This window comes from Tamandua tetradactyla, chromosome 11 (genome assembly GCF_023851605.1).
Source record: "Tamandua tetradactyla isolate mTamTet1 chromosome 11, mTamTet1.pri, whole genome shotgun sequence".
Classification (NCBI taxonomy): Eukaryota; Metazoa; Chordata; class Mammalia; order Pilosa; family Myrmecophagidae; genus Tamandua; species Tamandua tetradactyla.
The window spans coordinates 91,417,740-91,438,290 of NC_135337.1; the positions used below are offsets into that span (position 1 = coordinate 91,417,740).

At 52.0% G+C, this 20,551-nt stretch overlaps 1 protein-coding gene and 1 long non-coding RNA gene across 5 annotated transcripts in view; one reads left to right on the forward strand and one right to left on the reverse strand.

Moving 5' to 3' along the window:
* Window positions 1-200: 200 nt before the first annotated feature.
* TYK2 (tyrosine kinase 2) overlaps window positions 201-20,551 on the forward strand; it is a 28,050-nt gene continuing 7,699 nt past the window's right edge. The window contains exons 1-14 of one of the 4 annotated variants that reach the window (XM_077121842.1): window positions 201-319; window positions 1,653-1,807; window positions 2,995-3,210; window positions 8,984-9,107; window positions 9,268-9,415; window positions 9,674-9,837; window positions 11,470-11,836; window positions 13,197-13,379; window positions 13,459-13,616; window positions 16,171-16,279; window positions 16,368-16,557; window positions 18,777-18,880; window positions 18,987-19,169; window positions 19,263-19,350. In XM_077121842.1, coding sequence (XP_076977957.1) covers window positions 3,015-3,210; window positions 8,984-9,107; window positions 9,268-9,415; window positions 9,674-9,837; window positions 11,470-11,836; window positions 13,197-13,379; window positions 13,459-13,616; window positions 16,171-16,279; window positions 16,368-16,557; window positions 18,777-18,880; window positions 18,987-19,169; window positions 19,263-19,350 — 2,014 coding nt within the window. In that variant the 5' untranslated portion in view covers window positions 201-319; window positions 1,653-1,807; window positions 2,995-3,014. Of the gene's footprint in view, window positions 320-1,652; window positions 1,808-2,994; window positions 3,211-8,983; window positions 9,108-9,267; window positions 9,416-9,673; window positions 9,838-11,469; window positions 11,837-13,196; window positions 13,380-13,458; window positions 13,617-16,170; window positions 16,280-16,367; window positions 16,558-18,776; window positions 19,170-19,262; window positions 19,351-20,551 lie in introns of all 4 variants that reach the window. The other 3 variants (XM_077121843.1, XM_077121844.1, XM_077121845.1) reach the window with 3 other exon arrangements.
* LOC143650717 (uncharacterized) lies at window positions 821-1,559 on the reverse strand. The gene is made up of 2 exons (XR_013159646.1): window positions 1,437-1,559; window positions 821-936 (listed from the first exon to the last, which is right to left on the reverse strand). It is a non-coding gene; the product is annotated as an uncharacterized LOC143650717 (long non-coding RNA).

Below are 20,551 nucleotides of genomic sequence, written 5' to 3' on the forward strand. Positions count from 1 at the left end.
AGATCACGGCCAGCTTCCGCCAGGTCCTGCCAACCGCTTTCAAGTCCGTTTCCGCCCGCCCCATGTCAGCCAATCGCTGACACGGCAGCACTTCCGGCCGCTGATCCCGCCAATCACGACTGCTCAGCCTGTCAGGCTAGGGACCTATCGGCGCGCCACCATCGCAGCGTTGGGACCAATAAGAACCCGCTACGGAACAAGCGACGGCCAATGGACGTGTGCGTTTCAGCAGACCAATGGGAGGAGGCGTTTCGGTGGTGAACAGTCCGCGGCTGCTTTCTAGGCGGGGTTCAGGGTTCTAGCCCGAGGCCCGGGAAGGGTGAGTCTGGAGCGGGAGGCGGGGGTGTCGGCTGCGCCTTGTAAAACGGGGGTTCGTGGCGCGGGCCAGCCGGGGTGGGTGGTTTGGGGTGTGTGGGGGAGTAGGGTGGGAGTGGGGTGCGGGGGTGCAGCGTCTCAGGGGCAGGCCTCCCCCAGACCCCATCCTCTGAGCTGGCTCGGGGTTTTGGGGGGACAGAAACGAGGCCATGTGGCGCCCCACAATCCCCACCCCCAGGGTCTCGTCTCAGACATGAGTAATGTTACCGTTAGAAAACATGGTACTAAATACGCCCGCTTGATCCGGCATCAGAGACACAGGTCTCTTTATTTTGGTGGGAACTTGAGTTTCTTGAAGGTCCATCATCAGGGCACTGGAGGAAACATTTTCCAAGACCAGTTCGGGGTGGGAAGGGTTTAGGCTTTTATAACCCCAAACAGACAAAGAAATGGCAAAGGTCCAGAAGAAAGCAGAAACAAAGCAAAACAAAAAATCCCAACTAAGTAAAAGTCACAGGATTCATTAAATTGAGTAAGGGTCGCCTGCTTCATTTTGTTTAGTGGACGTGTTATCTGCTGTGCCCTTCTTTCTTTGTTCCCCTTTCAGGCCTTGATCTTGTCCTGCAACAGAAGGAAGGTGCAGATGTTAGTTCATATAATGTTTCATTCCTGCAGGAGTGTCAGGGAGGGTTTCTGAGATCAGAGAGTGTTGAGATTAGACCAGCCACAAACTAGCTTAACAAGGGCTTTTTATGCTTAAAATATAATTCAAGGTTGCTTGAGTGAAGTGATTACCAAACAGTTTTTTTTAAGCTACTGAAGACCATAGTAGGCATTTTCCAGCTTAAAGATTATATTGAGAATTTTTAAATATATCCAGCTATCAGTAATGACATTTATGAAGGGCTGCCGGGCCCTGTGCCAAGTGCTTTCCCTGCCTCATCTCCTTGAATCTTTCCAGCAGTCTTTGGAAGAAGACTGTGGTGTCCTCATTTTCCAGAGGAGACAGCAGCCTCAGAGAAAAGCAGATTCCCAAGGAATCTGACATTGAGCTGTTGCAACATACTGTTTTCCTATCATTGTCTTAAATCAGTAGCATTGGGGGGAATTGCTGATAATACCTCTCTGGTGATACTGGGGGCTTCAGGAGCCATTCCACCCTGGACCCCATCCCAAAAGCTCTGAGATTGGATTAGAGTGGGAGTCCAGAGGGGCTGGCCTGGGACCTTAGTGGTGGCAGGAATCTTCTCCTGAAAGAGAAAATATCACGAAAATGAAACCAGTCATTTTGATTGAATCCTTGTTTTTATCGTATTTTTTTTTACGCATGTGCTAAGGGCTGTGCTGAAGGTACGACATGCAGAACTACGTTGAAACACAGTCACAGCCATCTCTTGATGGCACCCCCATTTTCCAGGTGGGGAAACTGAGGCCTAAGGTGGCTCAGTGACTTGCTTCAGTTGACCCAGGAAATTCCCGGACTCATCCCCAGGTCTGTCTGTCTGTCTTTTTCTTGGTGATTGTGGTAACATCCATTACCAAAACTTTTCCATCACAGCAAACAGGGACTGCGTTAACTCCCCATTCCCCGCTCCCTCCACCCCTCCCCTTAACCTGTAACCTCCTTTCTTTCCCTATGAATTTGCATATTCTAGAAAGTTCATATATAAGTGGAAACATATCATATTTGCTGTTTGGCTTATTTTACTTAACATGATGTCTTCAAGGCTCATCCATGTTGTAGCCTGTATCAGGACTTCATTCTTTTTTTATGGCTCAGTAATAACCCGTCGTATCGACAAAGCCACATTTTCTCTATGCAGTGATGCGTTAATGGTCACTTAGGTTATTTCCACCTCTGGGATATGATAAATAATGCTGTTATGAACATTGGTTTACAAACATCTATGGGAGTCTTGACTTTTCAGTTTCTTTGGATATATACAATAGCTGTGGGATTGCCGGACCGAATAATAATTCTGTTTAAATTCTTGAGGAACTGCCAAGCCGCATTCCACAGTGGCTGCACCAGTTTACATCCCCGGCAGCCACGTTCGGGGTTCCTATTTCTCCACATCCTCATCAGCACTTATTTTCTGTTGTTTTGAATAACAGCCATCCTTGTGAGTTTAAGGTGGTGTCTCATTGTGGGTTTGATTCACAGTTCCCTGATGGCTAATGATACTGAACATCTTTTCATGCACTGATTGGCCCTTTGTATATCTTCTTTGGAGACATGTCTATTCAAATCCTTTGCCCGTTTTATAACTGGGTTGTTCATCTTTTTGTTGAGTTGTAGGAGTCCTATACATATTATAGATAATGAACCCTAATCAGATAAATGGTTTCCCAAGTATTTTCTCAGGTCTGTTTGACACATATGGTTATTTGGGAGGATGGGGTCAGAGAAGATTTTTATATTGGTGCAGATTTTTCAGAGGTGGAAGGGGAAGGTGCAATTTTAATGTTCTTGATGGATTTATTAGGTGGGGTGCATCCCTCAGCTCCCTTACACAGATGTGGAAACCAAGGCTCGGAGGGGAGAAATTGGGTGCCGAGGTCACACAGCTCAGGGGGCCTAGAATCTTCCATGGGGTGGCAGCTGGCTGTGCGGAATGCTGAGGCACTCACAGGCCTCCTGGCTGAGGCTGGAGGAGCTGATGGGCTGTCCATCCACAGCCGAGCCCACTGTCGGGAGCATGCCTCTGTGCCAGCGGGGAGGCCCCGCCCAGGGCAGGAAGGCCGATAGCGACGGAGCGCAGCTGGTGGCCACGATGGCAGGCCTGAAGGTCCTCCTGCACTGGGCTGGCCCGGGCGGCGGAGAGCCCTGGGTCACTTTCACTGAGGCCTCGCTGACTGCCGAGGAGGTCTGCATCCACGTCGCACACAAAGTCGGTGAGTCCGGGCTCTGTCCGTCCAGTCCCTCTGCCGACGCCCAGCGGGCACCTCCTGCCTGCCGGCCCCGCAGCGCGTCCTGTGCAGAGCTGGGATTCCAGTAGGAAAGAGATTGAGAGAGGCGGTCAGTGTGGAAGCGGCGTGGGAGGCCAGAGGCCGGCGAGTACAGGGGGGGAATAAAGGTGCCAGGAAGAGGTGGTGCTGGGGCCAGAGGTACACTCCTGGGGGGGTGGTCAGGGAAGATGTCCCCGAGGAGGTGCTTTTAGAACAAAACCTTCAGGAAGTGAGTGTATTTCTTGAACCTGATAATTACATTTTAGTGAAGGTCCTTGTTCTTAGGAAATGCACAGGGAGGTATTAAGTGGTCAAAGAGCATGAAGTGTATGGCCTCTTGTCACCCATGGGTGGGAGGCTAGATGGATGGATAGGAAGAACGATTGGGCAGCTGTGGTGAAGTGGTAGAAGTTGCTGAATCTGAGATTCTGGGTAGGGAGGGTGTTGGAGTTCTGTGTATGAGGTTCTGGTTTTTCTTTTTAATTTTTAAATTAAAATATAATTGTGAAATATATATACAAAAGAACAAATTTCAAAGGACACTGTAACAAGTAGTTACAGAACAGATTTCAAAGTTTGGTATGGGTTACAGTTCGGCAATTTCAGGTTTTTCCTTCTGGCTGTTCGAGGACACTGGAGAGTAAGAGAAATATCAGTGTAATGATTCAGCATTCTTACTCACCTGTTAAATCCTGTCTTTGCTGTTATGACTCCTCCTTCTCCTTTGATCCTTCTCCCCACCTTTAGGGGTATTTTGCATTATGCCCATTCTAACTTTTTCATGTTGGGAAGGGGTAAGGATAATATGGGATAAGGGGATGGAACTAGTTGATGTTTTGGAGAGGCTGGGCCCTCTAGATTTCAGGACTTTTCTGGCCTAGGAACCATCTGGAGGTTGTAGGTTTCTAGAAAGTCATCTTAGTGTGTGAAACTTTGGTAGGATCTCAGATAGAGCCCTAGGTGTTCTTTAGGGTTAGCAGGAATGATTGGGAGTTGGCAATATGTAGCCAAGCTTGTTTAAGAGTCGCGTCCAGAATAGCCTCTTGACTCTATCTGAACTCTCAGCCACTGATACTTTATTAGTTCCACTTCTTTTCCCCCTTTTGGTCAGGATGGAATGTTGATCCCACGGTACCAGGTCTGGATGCATCCCTGGGAGTCATCTCCCACACCTCCAGGGAGACTTTCACCCCTGGATGTCATGTCTCATGCAGTGGGGAGGGCAATGATTTCACTTGCAAAGTTGGGCTTCAAGAGGGTGAGGCCACATCTGAGCAACAACAGAGGTCCTCCAGAAGTAACTCTTAGGCATGCCTACAGGTAGTCTAAGCTTCTCCGCTACCTACATAAGCTTCACAAGAGTAAGTCTCAAGATCAAGGGCTTGGCCTATTGATTTGGTTGTCCCTAATGTTTGACATAGTATCAGGGGATTCCCTGGTGGTAAAGTTTAATAGGTCCATGTTTTATCCCTATCCCTCAGAGGACTTTGCCAGTACTTTTTATTTTTATTTAAAAAGTTTTTTTTGCCAATCCTTTTTAATTGTCTGCCCCACATTCTGTATGGGTTTTGTATTATTATTTTTTCTCAATGTAATTTTCTTTTTTTTTTAACAGTTTTATTCACGCACTATACAGTCCATCCTAAGTGCACAGAGTTGTTGGTATAATCACGTAGTTATGCATTCACCATTACAGTCAGTATAAGAACAGCCTCATTTCTTCTGAAGGAAAATATCCCTTACCCCTTGATATCTCCCTATTATTGACATTTAGCCTTAGTATAGTGCCTTTGTTTAAATTAAAGCAAGAATATTACAATGTTACTGTTTACTGTAAACCTTAGTTTACATTAATTGTATTTGTTCCCATCTAACACTCTGTTATTTACACCTTGTAATAGTGACGCACATTTGTTTTAGTTCATGTAAGAACTTCCTTATATTTATGCAATTAACCACCACCATTATCCTCTCGAGCTCTCACTAAGTTATATAGTCCCAGTTTTTATCCCCTCGCTTTCCTTCTGGTGACATAAAAAAACCACTCTAGCCTTCCTCTTTCAACCACAGTCGTACTCAGCTCGGTTAACCACACTCACAGTACTGTGCTGCCATCACACAGGCTTGTGCTGTCCCCTTCTGAAACTTTATAGTCAACCTTATTGAACATTCTGTACTCGTTAGCATCGATTGCCCACTCTCGGTCCACTTCCTGTTTCCTGACTTTTGACTTTTACTCTCAGACCTTCATTGCAGTTAGTTCATGCTAATGGGATGTACAATCTATGTCCTTTTGTTTCTGGCTTATTTTGCTCAGCCTAATCTCCTGAAGGTTCATTCGCCTTATTGCATGCCTCTCAACTTCATTCCTTTCTGCAGCCGCACAATATTCCAGCATGAGTATACACCACAGTTCATCCTACCACTCCCCCGTCGGTGGACCCTTGGGCCACCTCCATCCATTGGCAATAGTGAATAATGCCGCCATAAACATCGGTGTGCATGCATTATTTTTGCAATGGTCCTTCAAGTTTGACATTATTTAAAATACAAAGTGAAAAGAAAAAAAAAGTTGAGGGCAGTGTGATGGCGGCTCAGCAAATAGAATTCTCACCTGCCAGGCTAGAGACCCAGGTTCAATTCCTGGTGCCTGCCCATGCCAAAAAAAGGGAAAAAAAAAAGTTGAAGGAGGAAGTATGGGGCTGTCTGGAGGATGGGAGAACAAGACAGAGAGAACGGAAAGTGCAAAGGCCCTGGGGTAGGGACTTGCCAAAATCACTGAGGAGGCCAGTGTGGCTGGAGCAGAGTGAGCCCGGGGATGTGAGAGGAGGTGAGGGTTGGGAGGTGACGGGGCAGAGCATGCAGGGTCTTATGGGCCCCCGGGAAGTGAGGTGAAGGCTTGGAGGGTCCTTGGCAGAGGGGGATGTACCCGGGCTCCCGTGCTCACAGGTACCCTCTGGCTTCTGCAAAGAGTACAGACTGTGGGGGTGGCAAGGGTGACCTGGGAAAGCCAGGGCCAGAACTTACTGCACCTTGAATGCCAGAGAGAGGAGTTTCAGTTTAGACTTTCTCCTGAGAGCAGCGGGGAGCCAGAGCTGGTAATAGAGAGCCTGATGTGGATGTACTCAGAAGTGCGGTTTAATCTGAAGGCCTCTCGAGGGGACTCCCCTAACATGTCCCGTCCTCTAGAAGGGACCCTCTCTGCCCCCACCCCCCCACCCCAGAATGAACTAGGGCCCACCCATGGCTTTCCACCACACCTTGTATTTTCCCGTCACTGGCCGTTCCTGCAAGGACATAGACAGGTTTGCTGGGGGACGTGAAGTGGACCAGGCAGAGGGAACAGCGTGAGCAGAGGGAACAGCGTGGGCAGAGGACCCAGACAGCATGTCCTGTTTGAGGAAGCAAAAGCCCTTCAAAGCAACTGGAATGTCCATTCTGATAGGTCGAAAGGGGAAGTAAGAATTGAAACCAGAACATAACAGACCATGCTTGCTGGGGGGCAGACTTTCTCAGGGGACAACGGGGAGCCGTAGAAGATTTAAGCCAGACAGTAGGTCTGTTTTACATATTCATTCATCCATGCAGTTGTAGGTTTACAGAATAATCATGCAGAAAGTGCAGAGTTCCCATGTACCTCTCTCTCACACACATATAGTTTTCCTTATTATTGATATTTTGCCTTTGCATAGTTCATTTTTACAATCGGTGAACCAGGTTTATTATAATTATGTTATTAAGTTAGGTCCACAGTTTACATTAGGGTTCACTCTTAGTATTGTACAGTTCTGTGTGGTTTTTAAATTTTTATTGTGGTAACATATATACAACCTAAAGTTTCCTATTTTAACCATGTTCAAGTATTTAATTCAGTAACTTTCACAATGTTATGCTACCATCACCACTCTCCATTACCAGAACTGAGATTGGTTCTTAAGGACTCTTTCAGTTTCCTTGGCTGCTTAAGCAAATACCATGCAATGGGTAGGTTAAAAAAAAAAAGGGAATTTAATGGCTCACGTTTTTGAGGCCAGAAAAAAGCCTAAATCGAGGCAGCATTAAGGTCTTGCTTTCTTCCCAAAGACCGGCATCAGGGCAGGCTGCTGGCAGCCCTGAGTCCAGGCTCCTCTGTCACATGGCAAGGCACATGGTGGTCTCTCCTGGCCTCTCCATTCTCCTTTGGGTTCCATTATATTTCAGCTTCTTGATTCCCGTGACTTTCTCACTTTGTCTGTCTCAGTTTCATTCTGCTCAGAAAGGACTCCAGCCATAGGATTAAGACCCATCCTGACTGAGGTGGGCCATGCCTTCACTGAAGTCATCTTAGCACAAGGTCCTATTTGCAATGGGTCCACACCCGCAGGAATGGTTTAGGTTTCAGAACATGTGTTTCTGGGGTACGTACAGCTCTAACCCACTGCAGGGACTTTGCCTCACAAGGGAGGCATTGCCCTGCAGGAGACAGTGCAGTTGGATGCAGCTCCTTTGAAGAGTAATGTGACATCAACACAGCTGAAAGTGCAGTCCCTGAGGGCAAGCAGGTCCGCTACTAGATGTACCCCCCTACAGACCTAATTGTTGTGAAAAATGAGAGACCATTTCAAAACCCATCAGTAGGAGAAGGCACAGATGAATTGCAGTATGGTTGTGCACCAGAACACTATACAGCCAGGAAAAAGGAACGGCCCAGAGTTACACCTGTCATCTGGAGTGTGTTGACGTCTTTGAAGGTGGGGAAAGGAAGAGTAGTAGACAGGGGCTTGAGTCGTATCTGCCAAGTTTTATTTCTTTTTCTCATTGCTAGGGCATGGGTCTCTGTAAGTTCTTCTGAGTGGCCTTTTTAATAAGTATTTAAAATGATATCCATGAAAAGAAAGAAGCCTTGGACAGCTGGTGTGTGGAATGATGGCAAATCCAGAGGCTGAGACATAAGCCAGGAGGCTGGAATGGGGCTGGGTTTGGTTTCGAAGGAAGCTGATGGATGCTGGAGAATGGGAAGATTCAGAAGGACAGAACTTGCAGACCAGGTTGATGTGGAGGGGTGGGAGGAGTTGAGGACAAGGATCAAGTTTTTGGCAGGGGCAGGTTTGGGGAGTGCAGATGAGATCAGTTTGGAATAAGGTACACCTAGGGGGTCCTGGCATGTTCAGGGAGAAACATCTGGAAAATAGTTGGATGCTTCTGCAGGCCTGGAGGTCAGAGAGACACTGGGCAAAATGCCAGGGTTTTGTAGAGTTGTGTTAGTCAATCTAGGATAGGTTTTGCTGCAGTAACAAACCCCATTCCCACAATGTCTTGGCTTATGATTTTTAAAGGTTTACCTGAAATCTATTGCAGGTCAGACAGTTCATCTCCATCCTGTAGTTTTGCCACCTGGCAAAAGGGACCTCTGGCTTTCCTAGGTCAGGGAAGATGGTCGACATTTGTCTTGGTGGGCCTTCCCTCTGCCCATATCCTACTGGCCAGAAACCAGTCCAGTGGCCCCCCTCCTAGCTGTAGAGGAGGCTGGGAAATGTAGTCTTCCTGGAGGCCACAGCTTGATCAATTGGCTGCATTGTCTTCTGCTCCATTAGCACTGGGAGATTAAGCTGGAGGCAGAGGGGGGAAGCCCAGGGAAGGAATGAGAAGGGGGACGGGGAGTGGGGGGGGGGTCCCGTGCACCGCAGGGCTGATGGCAACAGGCAACGCAGCTCCTGACCTCATGTTTTCTTGGCTCCAGGCATCACTCCACCCTGCCTCAATCTCTTCGCCCTCTTCGATGCCCAGGCCCAAGTCTGGCTGCCCCCAAACCACGTCCTGGAAATTTGCAGAGACACAAGCCTGATGCTTCACTTCCGCATGAGGTGGGCAGAGGCCCTTTGGAAGGCTTGGCCCCTTTCATGCCGTCCCCCGTGGGCACAGTCCTGGAGCTGACCTGAGCACATGCCAACCTCCAGCTCCCCTGGCATAGGGGAGCGAGGTGACACTCCATGAGGCCCAGACCTGCCCCTTCCTTTCCTGCAGATTTTATTTCCGGAACTGGCATGGCATGAATTCTCAGGAGCCAGCTGTGCACCGCTGCAGGCCCCCAGGGCCTGATGCTTCCTCAGAACAGGCCGAGCAGGGGGTACAACTCCTGGACCCAGCCTCCTTTGAGTACCTCTTTGAGCAGGTGTGGGCAGGACTGGGGAAACAGGGCTCAGGTTTCCACTCATGCCCTCTGAGATCCTTTGGCTGCCTGAACCATGCTTCCGGGTTGCATAGACAAGAGTGCTGGGATTGATTAGTGATGTCTACCACAGACAACAGATTGGGAAGGGGAGGTGCGCGCACTGTGTGTCTGGCCTTTCCAAACAGCTGGGGGCCCGTCCCTGCTCCAGATGACCAGAAGCAAGAGAGCAAATGGGCGGGCTGTCTCCCCCATTCCCAGGGCAAGCATGATTTCGTGAATGATGTGGTGTCCCTGGGGGAGCTGTCAAGCGACGAGGAGATCCACCACTTCAAGAACGAGAGCCTGGGCATGGCCTTCCTGCACCTCTGCCACCTTGCTCTCTGCCGCGGCGTCCCCCTGGAGGAGGTGGCCAAGAAGATCAGGTGGTTGGGGACGGGGTAGTGGCATGGGGTGGGGGCGGGGTACAGGTGCAAACACCCCAGGCACCTGGGGAACCAGGGTCGCCGGCCTGCTTCCCTGCCTCCGCTCACCCCACAAACATGTGTTGAGTGCCTCCCGTGGGCCGACAGGAGTTCTAGGGGTTGAGACCCTGCAGGGAGTGAGCCAGACAAAAGTCCCTGCCTGGCCAGAGCTCCCATCGCTTGAAGGAGAGAGAAAGTAAATAAAGTACAAAAGCAACAACGTATAGCATTTTAGATGGTAGTACAGGCACTCAGGAGAAATTAAGGCAGAAATGGGGAAGGAGAAGGTCAGGGAATGAGGGGTTTGTAATATAAAATAGGGGAGCCTGGGAAGTGTTCACTGAGAAGGTGACGTTTAAGGAAGGATTTGAAGGAAGTAAAAGTGGGGGGCATCTGGGGAAGAGCATTTCAGGCAGAGGGAGCTGCCAGTGCAAAGGCCCTGAGGCTGGGCTGTGCCTGATGTGTTGGAGGGGCCATGAGGAGGCCAGTATGGCTGGAACAGAGCAAGTGAGTCAGAGATTGGGAGCAGGTGAGGGCTGGCAGGTGGGGACTTGGCAGATCCTCACAGCCCATTGGCTTTGAGAAATCCTTAGAATTTGAGGGAAGGGAGGAGGCAGGATTCTGGGGAGCTGGGAGCCAGTCAGCTCCCCTCCAACGACCCCTGCATTGCAGTGAAGACTGAAGCCCTTATGGCAGGCTACCTGGAGGAGGCAGCATGGGTGCTGGGTCTTAAAGGGCCAGCAGCTCTTCATGAAACATGTTTGTTTCAGTCCCTGTCTTGTTATCATTCTGGAGGATGGGTGGAGACTGGGAAGCCCAGAGGAGGTCCCTTCCTGAAGGTTGACCAGGCTTCCTCTAGATGGAGGGAATAGCGTATACAAAGGCCAGGAGGCAGAAGGCAGCAAAGTCCTGTTTCCAGAGGAACTGAAGTAGGCTGTGGCCTGCAAGAGTCTGTAAGGCATGGGTCAGAGGGCCATTTTCCAGAGGGCACCAGGGAACCCTGGAAGAATTGGAATTGGGGCAGGAGGCCCTTAGAACTTTGAGCTTTAGGATCCCTCTGGCCGTGGGATGGGAGAGAGAGCTTGGGAAGTGGAGACTGAGCCACCCAGAGCTGTCACCTAGGTGCATGGGGAGCAGGGAATGGATTAAGGGTGCGAGGGCTTCTTCCAGAGATGTGCCTTGATTGACGATCATAAGGTTAACCATAAAATAATAGTGACTTGGGCACTTGCACACAGGTGGTCTGTGCCCACACGGAGTCTAAGCACCTGGAACATAAATCATTCATTTAATTCAGCAGCCTTAGAGGTGGGGAGTTTGAGCTCCGTTTTGCAGATGAGGCACTCACCTGAGCCCTCTAGAGTTTAAGGAAGGCACCCAAGAGCTGGGGTTTCCAGCCCCTCCATGCCCCAGACCCCCTACCCCTGGCCTCCTTGTGTTCTCCTTTCTTGTGTTATTTCTCCCTGGCCCTGTGCAGCCTGTTTTCTGAAGGCTCAAAAAGAGAGGTTAAGCCACCTGCCCTGCATCACCCAGCGGGGCCTGCCCCCAGCGCGGCCCCTGACCGCACCCCTCCCCCCCATGTGGCCCCTACAGCTTCCAGGACTGCATCCCACGCTCCTTCCGGAGGCAGATCCGGCAGCACAACGTGCTGACCCGCCTGCGTCTGCAGGCCATCTTCCGCAGGTTCCTGCAGAGCTTCCGGCCTGGCCACCTCTCCCCACAGCTCGTCATGGTCAAGTACCTGGCCACCCTCGAGCGCCTGGCGCCCCGCTTTGGCACCGAGCGTGTGCCCGTGTGCCACCTGGCACTGCAGGCCCAGGCCGAGGGCGGGCCCTGCCCCCTCCGGGGTACTGGGCTGGCCCCTGAGGCCCCCGTGCCCGAGTCTGCCACGGGACCCCCCACCCACGAGGTGCTGGTCTCCGGCACCGCAGGGATCCAGTGGCGGCCGGCGCAGGCAGAGGTGAGCAGGGCATCTGGCCGTGCTGGCTCCGTAGGCCAGAGCTCCTGAGGCAGATTTCTCACCGCTGTGGGCTCAAAAGCAGCCCTGAGGCCTTGTCCCAAAGCCTGAAGCGTTCCCCTGCCGGCTGGCCTCATTCCTTAGGGTTCCTTGGTTTGTGGCTCTGCCTCTGAGGTGTGGTAGTCTGGCTGTCTGTCTCTCTCTCTTGCTCCCCATCTCTGTCTTCTCTGCTTCCCCCACCCTGAGGTCAGCTCTTTTGGCTTTGGTAGAGGCCTGGCCCCTCCCTGTGACTTCTCTGATGCCAGCGTGTCCAGCACTGCTGGTTAAGACCCACCCTCCACATGACCATACCTCATAGGGTCTTCAGAGATCCTAGTCCCTGAGTCCCCAGGAACTCGCCTTCACATACAGAAAAAAACAGCTTATAAATAGGACTACTTTCCTTCGAGAATGGGACTGTGGATTAAAAATAAGAACGTGTCTTTTTGTGGAGGGTACAACTCATTCCAACAAGCATCTGGCTGCTGCCTCCTGCACGTGGGGGCCCTGGGGACTCCCTGCTCTCAGCCCCGGACTTCACCTCTGAGTATGGTTCTGCCGAGTCCTTTCCCCACGTACTCCCGGAACCTGATCCCAGGGTGTCAGTCAGTCTGTCCCCTGTGGCCTGCGTCTCTTTTTTTTGTTACTATGGTAAAATATATACAACATAACACTTCCCATCGAAACCACCTTCAGGCATAAAATTCAGTGGTATTAGTCAGCGTTCGCATTCTTGTGCAATCCTCACGCCAAACATTACTTTTCCCTCATCCCAAATAGGCACTCTGTACCCATGAAGCACCGACTCTTCAGCCTCTAGGAACTTCTCATCTATTTTCTATCTCTATGAATTTGCCTGTGCTAGTTATCTCACAGAAGGAATCGTACACCATCTACTCTGGTGTCTTGCATCTTTCACTGAGCATGATGTTTTCATGGTCCGTCTAAATACAGCTTGGATCAGTACGTCATTCCTTTTAATGGCTGTGTAATAGTCCCGGGACCTGATCTTGGGGTGTGCCCTCTGTCTGCCCGTATCCTGGGGACATGGCTTCTGGGGTCTGTACCTCTGGGGAGTCCTCTGACTGGCGCTGGGGCCCTGGCTGGTGGGGATGAGTGAGTGTAGATGCTTCTCTGCTCTCCCCGAGTCTGGCTTCTGCAATGTGTATCACTCAGGGGCGGGTCCCCTGCCCTGCCACTGACCCTGGGGGTCCAGGAGAGGTCCCCTGGCCTCTCTGGCTCCTGTTTCTGTTGGGGAGAGTGCAGGGGCTGTGAGCAGCTGTAGCCTGGGTCCATGCATTTGTCCTCTGTGCTGGGTCTCCAGGATTCTAGGAATCCCCGAGCCAGCTTGTCAGGGAAGAAAGCCAAGGCACCAGCGGCGGGCGGCCAGCCAGTGGACAGGCCAAAGGAGCCTCCCTGGGCCTACTTCTGCGACTTCCAGGACATCACCCACGTGGTGGTGGCCGAGAACCACGTCAGCATCCACCGGCAGGACAACAAGTGTCTGGTGGGGCCTGGGGCTGGGGACTGGGCTGGGAGGGCCTCCCTGGCCTCGGCCCCTGCCTGACGTCCCCTCCGGTGTCCAGGAGCTGACCCTGCCTTCCCGGGCGGCGACCCTGTCCTTGGTGTCGCTGGTGGATGGCTACTTCCGCCTGACGGCCGACTCCAGCCATTACTTGTGCCATGAGGTGGCGCCCCCGCGGCTGGTGATGAGTGTCCAGGAAGGCATCCATGGACCCCTGCTGTGAGCACTGGGCGTGGGGGGTGGGGCGGGGCCTGCCGCTGAGGCTGACAGCGGGACAGAGCTCTAGGGCGTGTGGCTTGAACATAGTGCGTGTGTATGTGTCTGTGCCTCCATGTGTGCATGTCTGAGTGTATGTGGGTGGATAGTGCACCCAGGGGCTGAGGCTGGGGCATGTCCACAGCATATTTGTACATGGGTTTGCACATGTGTGCATATGTATGTATGTGCAGATGAGCACATCTGTGATGTGTGTGCATATGTGCATGTGCAGTACATGTGTTATTTGTGTGCTTCTGTGAGTGTGTATGTGACTGGTGCATGCATTGTGTACTTGAGTGTACACTTGTGTGCATGAGTTGCACAGTATGTACAGAGTGCTGTGTGCATGTGCTATACACACCTCTAGATGAGTGTGTGTGAGTACACATGCATGCATGCAGATGAGTGCATGTGAACACTGAATGCATGTGTGTATGCATGTGCAAACTGTGTGCCATGTGTCTTTGTGTGTCCATGTGGGTGTGTGGTACATGCATTGTGTACTTAGGTGTGCATATAGATATGTATGCATGCATGAGTGTGTGCTGGTGCGCATGCGAGTGTGCTGTGTGTACCTCTGTGTGTGTGTTATGTGCTCCTCAGTGTGTGTGTGCTTGTGCGTGTGTGCATGTGAGTACTGTGTGTGTGTGCAGGTATGCATACATATATGTTGTGCATACCTCTGTGTGCAGGTGTGAATACACATGCATGCATGTGGGTGTGTGTGAGCACTGAATGCACGTGTGCATAATGTGCAAACTTCTCTGTGTTCCACGTGTGTGCCTGTGAGAATGTGGTGTGAGCATTGTGCATATGGGAGTGCATATAGGTATGTGTGCATGCATGAGTGTGCTATGTGTATCTCTCTGTGTGTATATGTGTTTGTTGTGCACTCCTCAGTGTGCATGCCTGTGAATTTGTGTGAGTGTGCACCTGGGGCTGGGGGCACAGCGGAGGCCTGTGATGGCATGGGTAGTCCTGCTGTCCTATGAGTGGCTGACTTGGGCCTCTCCTCAGGCCTGTCCAGTGACAGGCAGGGCCTGTGTGTGTGGTTGCCCTTGTGTGTTTGTACGCCCCACAGGACGGGTGATTTTTGTGGGGCTTGTGCAGCCATCCCGGGGTCCGTGTGGGGACTGACCATGTTCCTGTGCAGGGGTGTGTCCGTTGAACTGTGTGTCACCCCCTCAGCGGTCCTGCTTGTGACCGTGTAGCTGACTGTGGAAAGACGTCTGAAAGTGCAGGCATGCCGTAAGGCCCCCTGTGGAGTGCTCTGGGTCAGGGCTCATGTCTGGCTGTGGGTGGTGCCGTCCTGCCTGTGACACGGGACTCAGTTGCTAGGGGTATCTAAGGAGGTCCTCCCACCCCAACCCTCATCTCCAGCTCAGGGGAGGATGGTGTGGCCATGTCACCTCTCAGCGGCTCTGGCTGCGCCTCTCGTGGTGGGTGGGTATGAGCTGCCGGAACACAGGTCTGGGGTCCCCGGCACAGCCGGGCCTCGGCGTCACCTCCTAGGGCCTGCTTGTGTTTGAGACGGTTATCCCCTCTGGCCCCAGGACATTGCACCTCCTGGGGAGCCCATCACGTGGGGTACGCAGCTGTCTCTGTGCTTGTCCTTTGGGTGTGTGACACACGTTCTCTCGCGTGTCATTGTGTGTTTTAGTTTCCTGGGCTGTACAAGGAAATACCATGAATTGGGTCAGGCTAAAGATCAGGAGTTTATTCACTCCCAATTTCGAGGCCAAAAGAAAGTCCAAATCGAGTCCTCATGAAGGCGATGTTTTCTCCCCAAAGTCTGTAGCCTTCTAGGACTGGCTGCCAGCAGCCCTTGGCCCTTAGTTTGTCACATGGCAAGACACACGGCAGCCTCTCCTTCCCTCTTGCTTCCTGCGGCTTTCTCTGTATGTATCTGAATTTCATCATGCTTACACAGGGCTCTGGTCTTAGGATTAACAGACATAGGCCTGGGCTGGGCCTTGCCTTACCTGACACAGCCTCATCAAAAGGTGCTACTTCCAGTGGGCTCACACAGGAATGGATTGAGTTTATGAACGTGTTTTTTGTTTGTTTGTTTTTGTTTTTTACATTTTAATAATTATTTACAGAATAAATTTCAAAGTATTGCATGGGTTACAGTTCCCCAATTTCAGGTATTTCCTTCTAACTGCTCTAAGACACTGGAGACTTAAAAAGATGAACGTGTTTTTGGGGGGTACACACATGGTGTAAGCCACCATGTGCCTGCACAGCATCCTTGGCCCGATGTAAGTGACTGAGTCTGCTGGGACTTTGTCTGGCTCAGTTTGTCACCCAGGAGTGGCTGACAGGTGTCATGCCTGAGTGCGTCCCTGTGCGTGATGTCGGCCGTGCCTGCGTCCGGGCTCATTGTCACCAAGCGAGTGGCTGTGTCTCACGTTTGCCCCAGCTGCGCACGTGCCCCTTTGGGCGGGTTTTGTGTGTCCCCGTTGCCAGGCAGGGGTCCAGCAGTGGCCGTGGGTGCCCTTTGTCCCTCTCCCAGGGAGCCTTTTGTGCTGGCCAAGCTGCAACCCGAGCCTGGCCTCTTCCTCATCCACTGGAGCATCAGCTGCCTCTCTCGCCTCATTCTCTCGGTGGCGCAGCACAACCAGGTAGGCTCCGGGCCCGGGGCTGGGGCTAGGAGTGCCTCTGCCTGCATCCCCCTCACCATGCCCACCCCTGCCACCCTCCCCACTCTAGGCACCCCACGAGCCGACCCTGCGCTTGTGGAAGTTCCCCATTGAGCAGCAGGCCGGGGCCTTCACCTTGGAGGGCTGGGGCCGCACCTTCCCCTCTGTGCGTGAGCTGCGGGCCGCCCTGCAAGGCTGCTCGCTGCGGGCTGGGAACCACTGCTTTCCCCTGCGCCACTGCTGCCTGCCCAGGCCGGGAGGTACGGTGATAGGGGCTGGGCAGGGGCAGGGCCCCCCAGTCTGTCTCAGTGTCCTGGGGCTGCAGGGACAAAGGGCCACAGACATGATGGCTGAAAATGAGTAATTCCTTATCTCATGGGCCTGGAGGCTGAAGTGCGAAATCTAGGTGAGGGCGGGGCTGCCTTCCCTCCTTGCCTCTTCTAAGCTTCCAAGCTTCTGATGGCTGCCAGCATTCTTGGCTTACGGCTGCATCGCTCCCTTCTCTGATTCTGTCTCCATGTAGCCTTCTCGCTGCTGTCTGGGTCTCTGTGTCCAAATTTCCCTCTTCTCTTAAGGACGTGTCATGTTTGATTTTGGACCCACCCTTACCCAGCATGGCTTCATCTTAACTGGTCACATCTTCAAAGACCCTATTTCCAAAAAAGATCGCCTTTGCAGACCAGAAATTAGGACTAGAACAGCGCTCGCTCTCTCTTTAATAAAAAGTGCCATTTACTGTCCCTTTATTTTTCTTTTGGTGGCTCAGGTCCATGCTGCTATGGATGGGTCATGCATTCCCCCAGGCTTCCAGACTCGATTCCGGTTTCAACTCTGAACTCCTAGTTCTGATTCGCCACTTCCCTGCTTCAGACTCCCTGGTTTTCTTAGGAAAACTTCGAGACCTCATTATCCTCACCGGCCACTGCTTCAGAAGCCATCCACTTCTTAAACTACCGTCCTGGCCTCTCACACTTGGCTGAAAGCCTGACAAAGGTCCTTTGCTTCCTTAAAATCCTCAATCACTTCCTTGACTCTGCATCTTCACAAGTTGGGGTCCCTAAACCAGGGCCCTCTCCCCAGGCCTTCCTTGCTCTCCCTCTCATTCAGTCTTTGGGACTCTGTTTTCATGCCATTTATTGTTCTTTCCTTTAGGAAGTCTTGGTGCCAGCACCCTGCAAAATAGAACCTTCCGTCCTTCTGCTTCCCCTCTATTTTCTATCTGTCCTCCATGCAAAGATTTTTTCCCCCTTATTTTTGTACACATACATACCCCTTCCCCTGTGCCTGTCTCCCCCTCTTCCGGCAACCTCTTAACTACTTATTTGCAAATTTGCTCGAGGATATAGTCACCTCTAAGAACCATGATGGCATATACTTTGTGCCCTTACCTGTCTTACCTGTTTCACTGAGCATCAGGTTTTCAGGGTTCTTCCATGCCGCCGCACGTCTCATAACATTGTTCTTTCTCATGGCTGAACAATACCCTAGTATGTGTATAGGCCACAGTGCGTTGATCTGTCCATTTGCTGATGGATATTTGGGTTGTTTCCAGCTTTGAACTGTTGTGAATAATGCCGCAGCGAGCACATGGTGGGAAAGGAATCTCTTTGAGACCTCTTTGGCTGTATACTTAGAAAGAGGCATTGCCAGGTCAAGTGGTCATTCTACATTTAAACTTTTGAAGAACTGGCATATTGCTTTCCATCGTGGATGCACCATTTTACAGTCCCACCAACGTTGCACTAGAGTTCCAATTTCTCCACATCTTCTCCAAAATTTATTTCTCTTTTCTTTCTTCTTTTTTTTTAAGAGCCATCCTGGTGGGTGTGAAGTGATAGGTCACTGTGCTTTTAATTTGCTTTGCCCAGATGGCTAGTGATGTTGAGCATCTTTTCATGTGCTTATTGGCCATTTGCCTGTCTTTGGAGAAATGTCTATTCAAGCTCTTTGCTCATTTTTAAATTGGGTCATTTCTCCTTTTGTTGTTGAGTTGGAGGAGTTCTTTATATATTCTGGATATTCAACCCTTATCTGATACATGGTTTGTAACTATTTTCTGCCATTCTGCAGATTGTCTTTTCACTTTCCTCTGATGCATACCAGTTTTAAATTTTAATCAGGTCCAGCTGTTTATTTTTGTCATTGTTGTTTGAGCTTTTATCACATCTAAGAATCCATCACCGAATCCCAGGTCATGAAGATTTGCCCCTATGTTACTTTCTAAGAGTTTCCTAGTTGTAGCTGTTACATTCAGGTCCTTGATCCATTTTGAGGTGGTTTTTATATATGGTGTGAGGTAGGGATCCAGCTTTAGTCTCATGCATGTGGATATCCAGTTTTCCCAGCACCACTTATTGAAGAGATGGCTCTTTCTCCACTGCCCGTACTTAGTGTCCTTGTCAAAAATCCACTGACTGAACATCTCTCTGGGGGACATAGTTCACCCCATAACATTCACTTCCTGGGGTCTTACCCCTAGAGGCCTCCAACCTCATCATCCTGCGGGGGTCTCAGGACAGCACCAGGCCTCTCAACCTCAGCCAGCTCAGCTTCCACCAGATCCACCAGGATGAGATCACCCAGGTGCGGGGGTGGTGGGGGGAGTTTCCCAGGGGCATCTGGGCTCAGGGGCAGGGTCCCTGGGGAGGTCAGCCACTGCCATCCTGATGTCCCCCGCCGTACTCCCCAGCTCTCCCACCTGGGCCAGGGCACCAGGACCAACGTGTATGAGGGCCTCCTGCGAGTGGGGGGTGGGGACCCTGAGGAGGGCCAGGCGGACAGCGGAGACCCTGTTGTTCCTGGTGGGGACCGTGAGCAGGAGCTGCGGGTCGTGCTCAAGGTGCTGGACCCCGGCCACCACGGCATCGCCCTGGTGAGTAGCGCAGCTGGGCCCCGCTGTGGCTGGGGGTGGGGGTGAGGGACTGGGGTCAGGGTTCACAGCCCCCTAAGTGGCCCGTCCCCACAGGCCTTCTACGAGACGGCCAGCCTCATGAGCCAGGTCTCCCACGTCCACCTGGCCTTCCTGCATGGTGTCTGCGTGCGTGGCTCCGAGTGTGAGTGGGCCCTGCCCCTCTCTGGGGCTGACCCCCACTTCTACCCTATCTCTTGGCTGTACTCCGACCCTCAACTCACACCCCGACCCCCGAAAACACCTTGACCCTTGACCTATACTCTGCTTCCTGACTATATTCTAACCCTTGATGTGTACTTTGACCCTCGACCCACACCTGACCCACACCTACCCCCCACCCTCTGCCATTCTACTACTTCTCGAGCCTCACCTGCACCCCAGCCCTCACCTGCTACCCCAGTCCTGGCTACACCCATCCCTTGACCCCACCTCCCTGCTCCATCCCGACCTCCATCTGCTACCCACGCCCCATCTACAGCCAGCCCCATCTCCCCTCTGAGCCCTCTCCCCGCAGGACACCTCATAGACCCAGGCCTCTCCGACCTCGGCTCCCCCACATCCCTCTCTACTCATGGCCTGGCCCACCTCCACCCCTACTTTGTGCCTCAAAACCCCCTTGTCCGTGATGACACCACCCCCCAGCCTGCCAGCACCTCCACCCTACATATCTCTCTCCCTCTGTCCACCCCAACACTCGGTCTCCACCTGACCCCAACAGCCCCCAGCCCCCAGCCCCCCCGACCACTGCTGTCCTAGCCGGGTCTCCCTGCTGGCTTAGGGTCCCCGGGGCTGCCGTAGCAAAGTCCTACACCCTGGGGGGCTTAACGCAGCAACAGTTTATAGTCTCGCATTCTGGAATCCGGAAGTGCAAACTCCAGGCGTGGGCAGGGCCGCGGCCTTCTGGAGCCTGTCCAGGAGATATTACTTCCTGGCCTCTTCCAGCTTCTCCAGTTTCCGCCTCTGTCCTCAGTGCCCTGAGTGCCCGTCTGTTCTTCTCTGAGGGCTTCGTCATGTTTGATTGGGGCTCACTCTGCCTTGTCGTGACCTCATCTTAATTTGATAACATCCCCACAGACTCTATTTCCAGATGAGGCGGCAGGCACAGAGGCCGAGGGTTAGCACTTCAGCATATCTTTTTGGGGAACCGAATTCAACCTATCCCACACCCCAGTGCCCCACCTCTACCCCGGCTCCCACTTCCCCTCCTCACCTTTATCACGGACACTTCACAGCCTCCTCCGAGCCCCCACCCCCCTCAGCCTACACCCCAGACTGCCTGCCTCCTCTCCCCCAAACCCTTCCCAAGCTCACTTCTACCCCAGACCAAACCCTGCCCTCGCCTT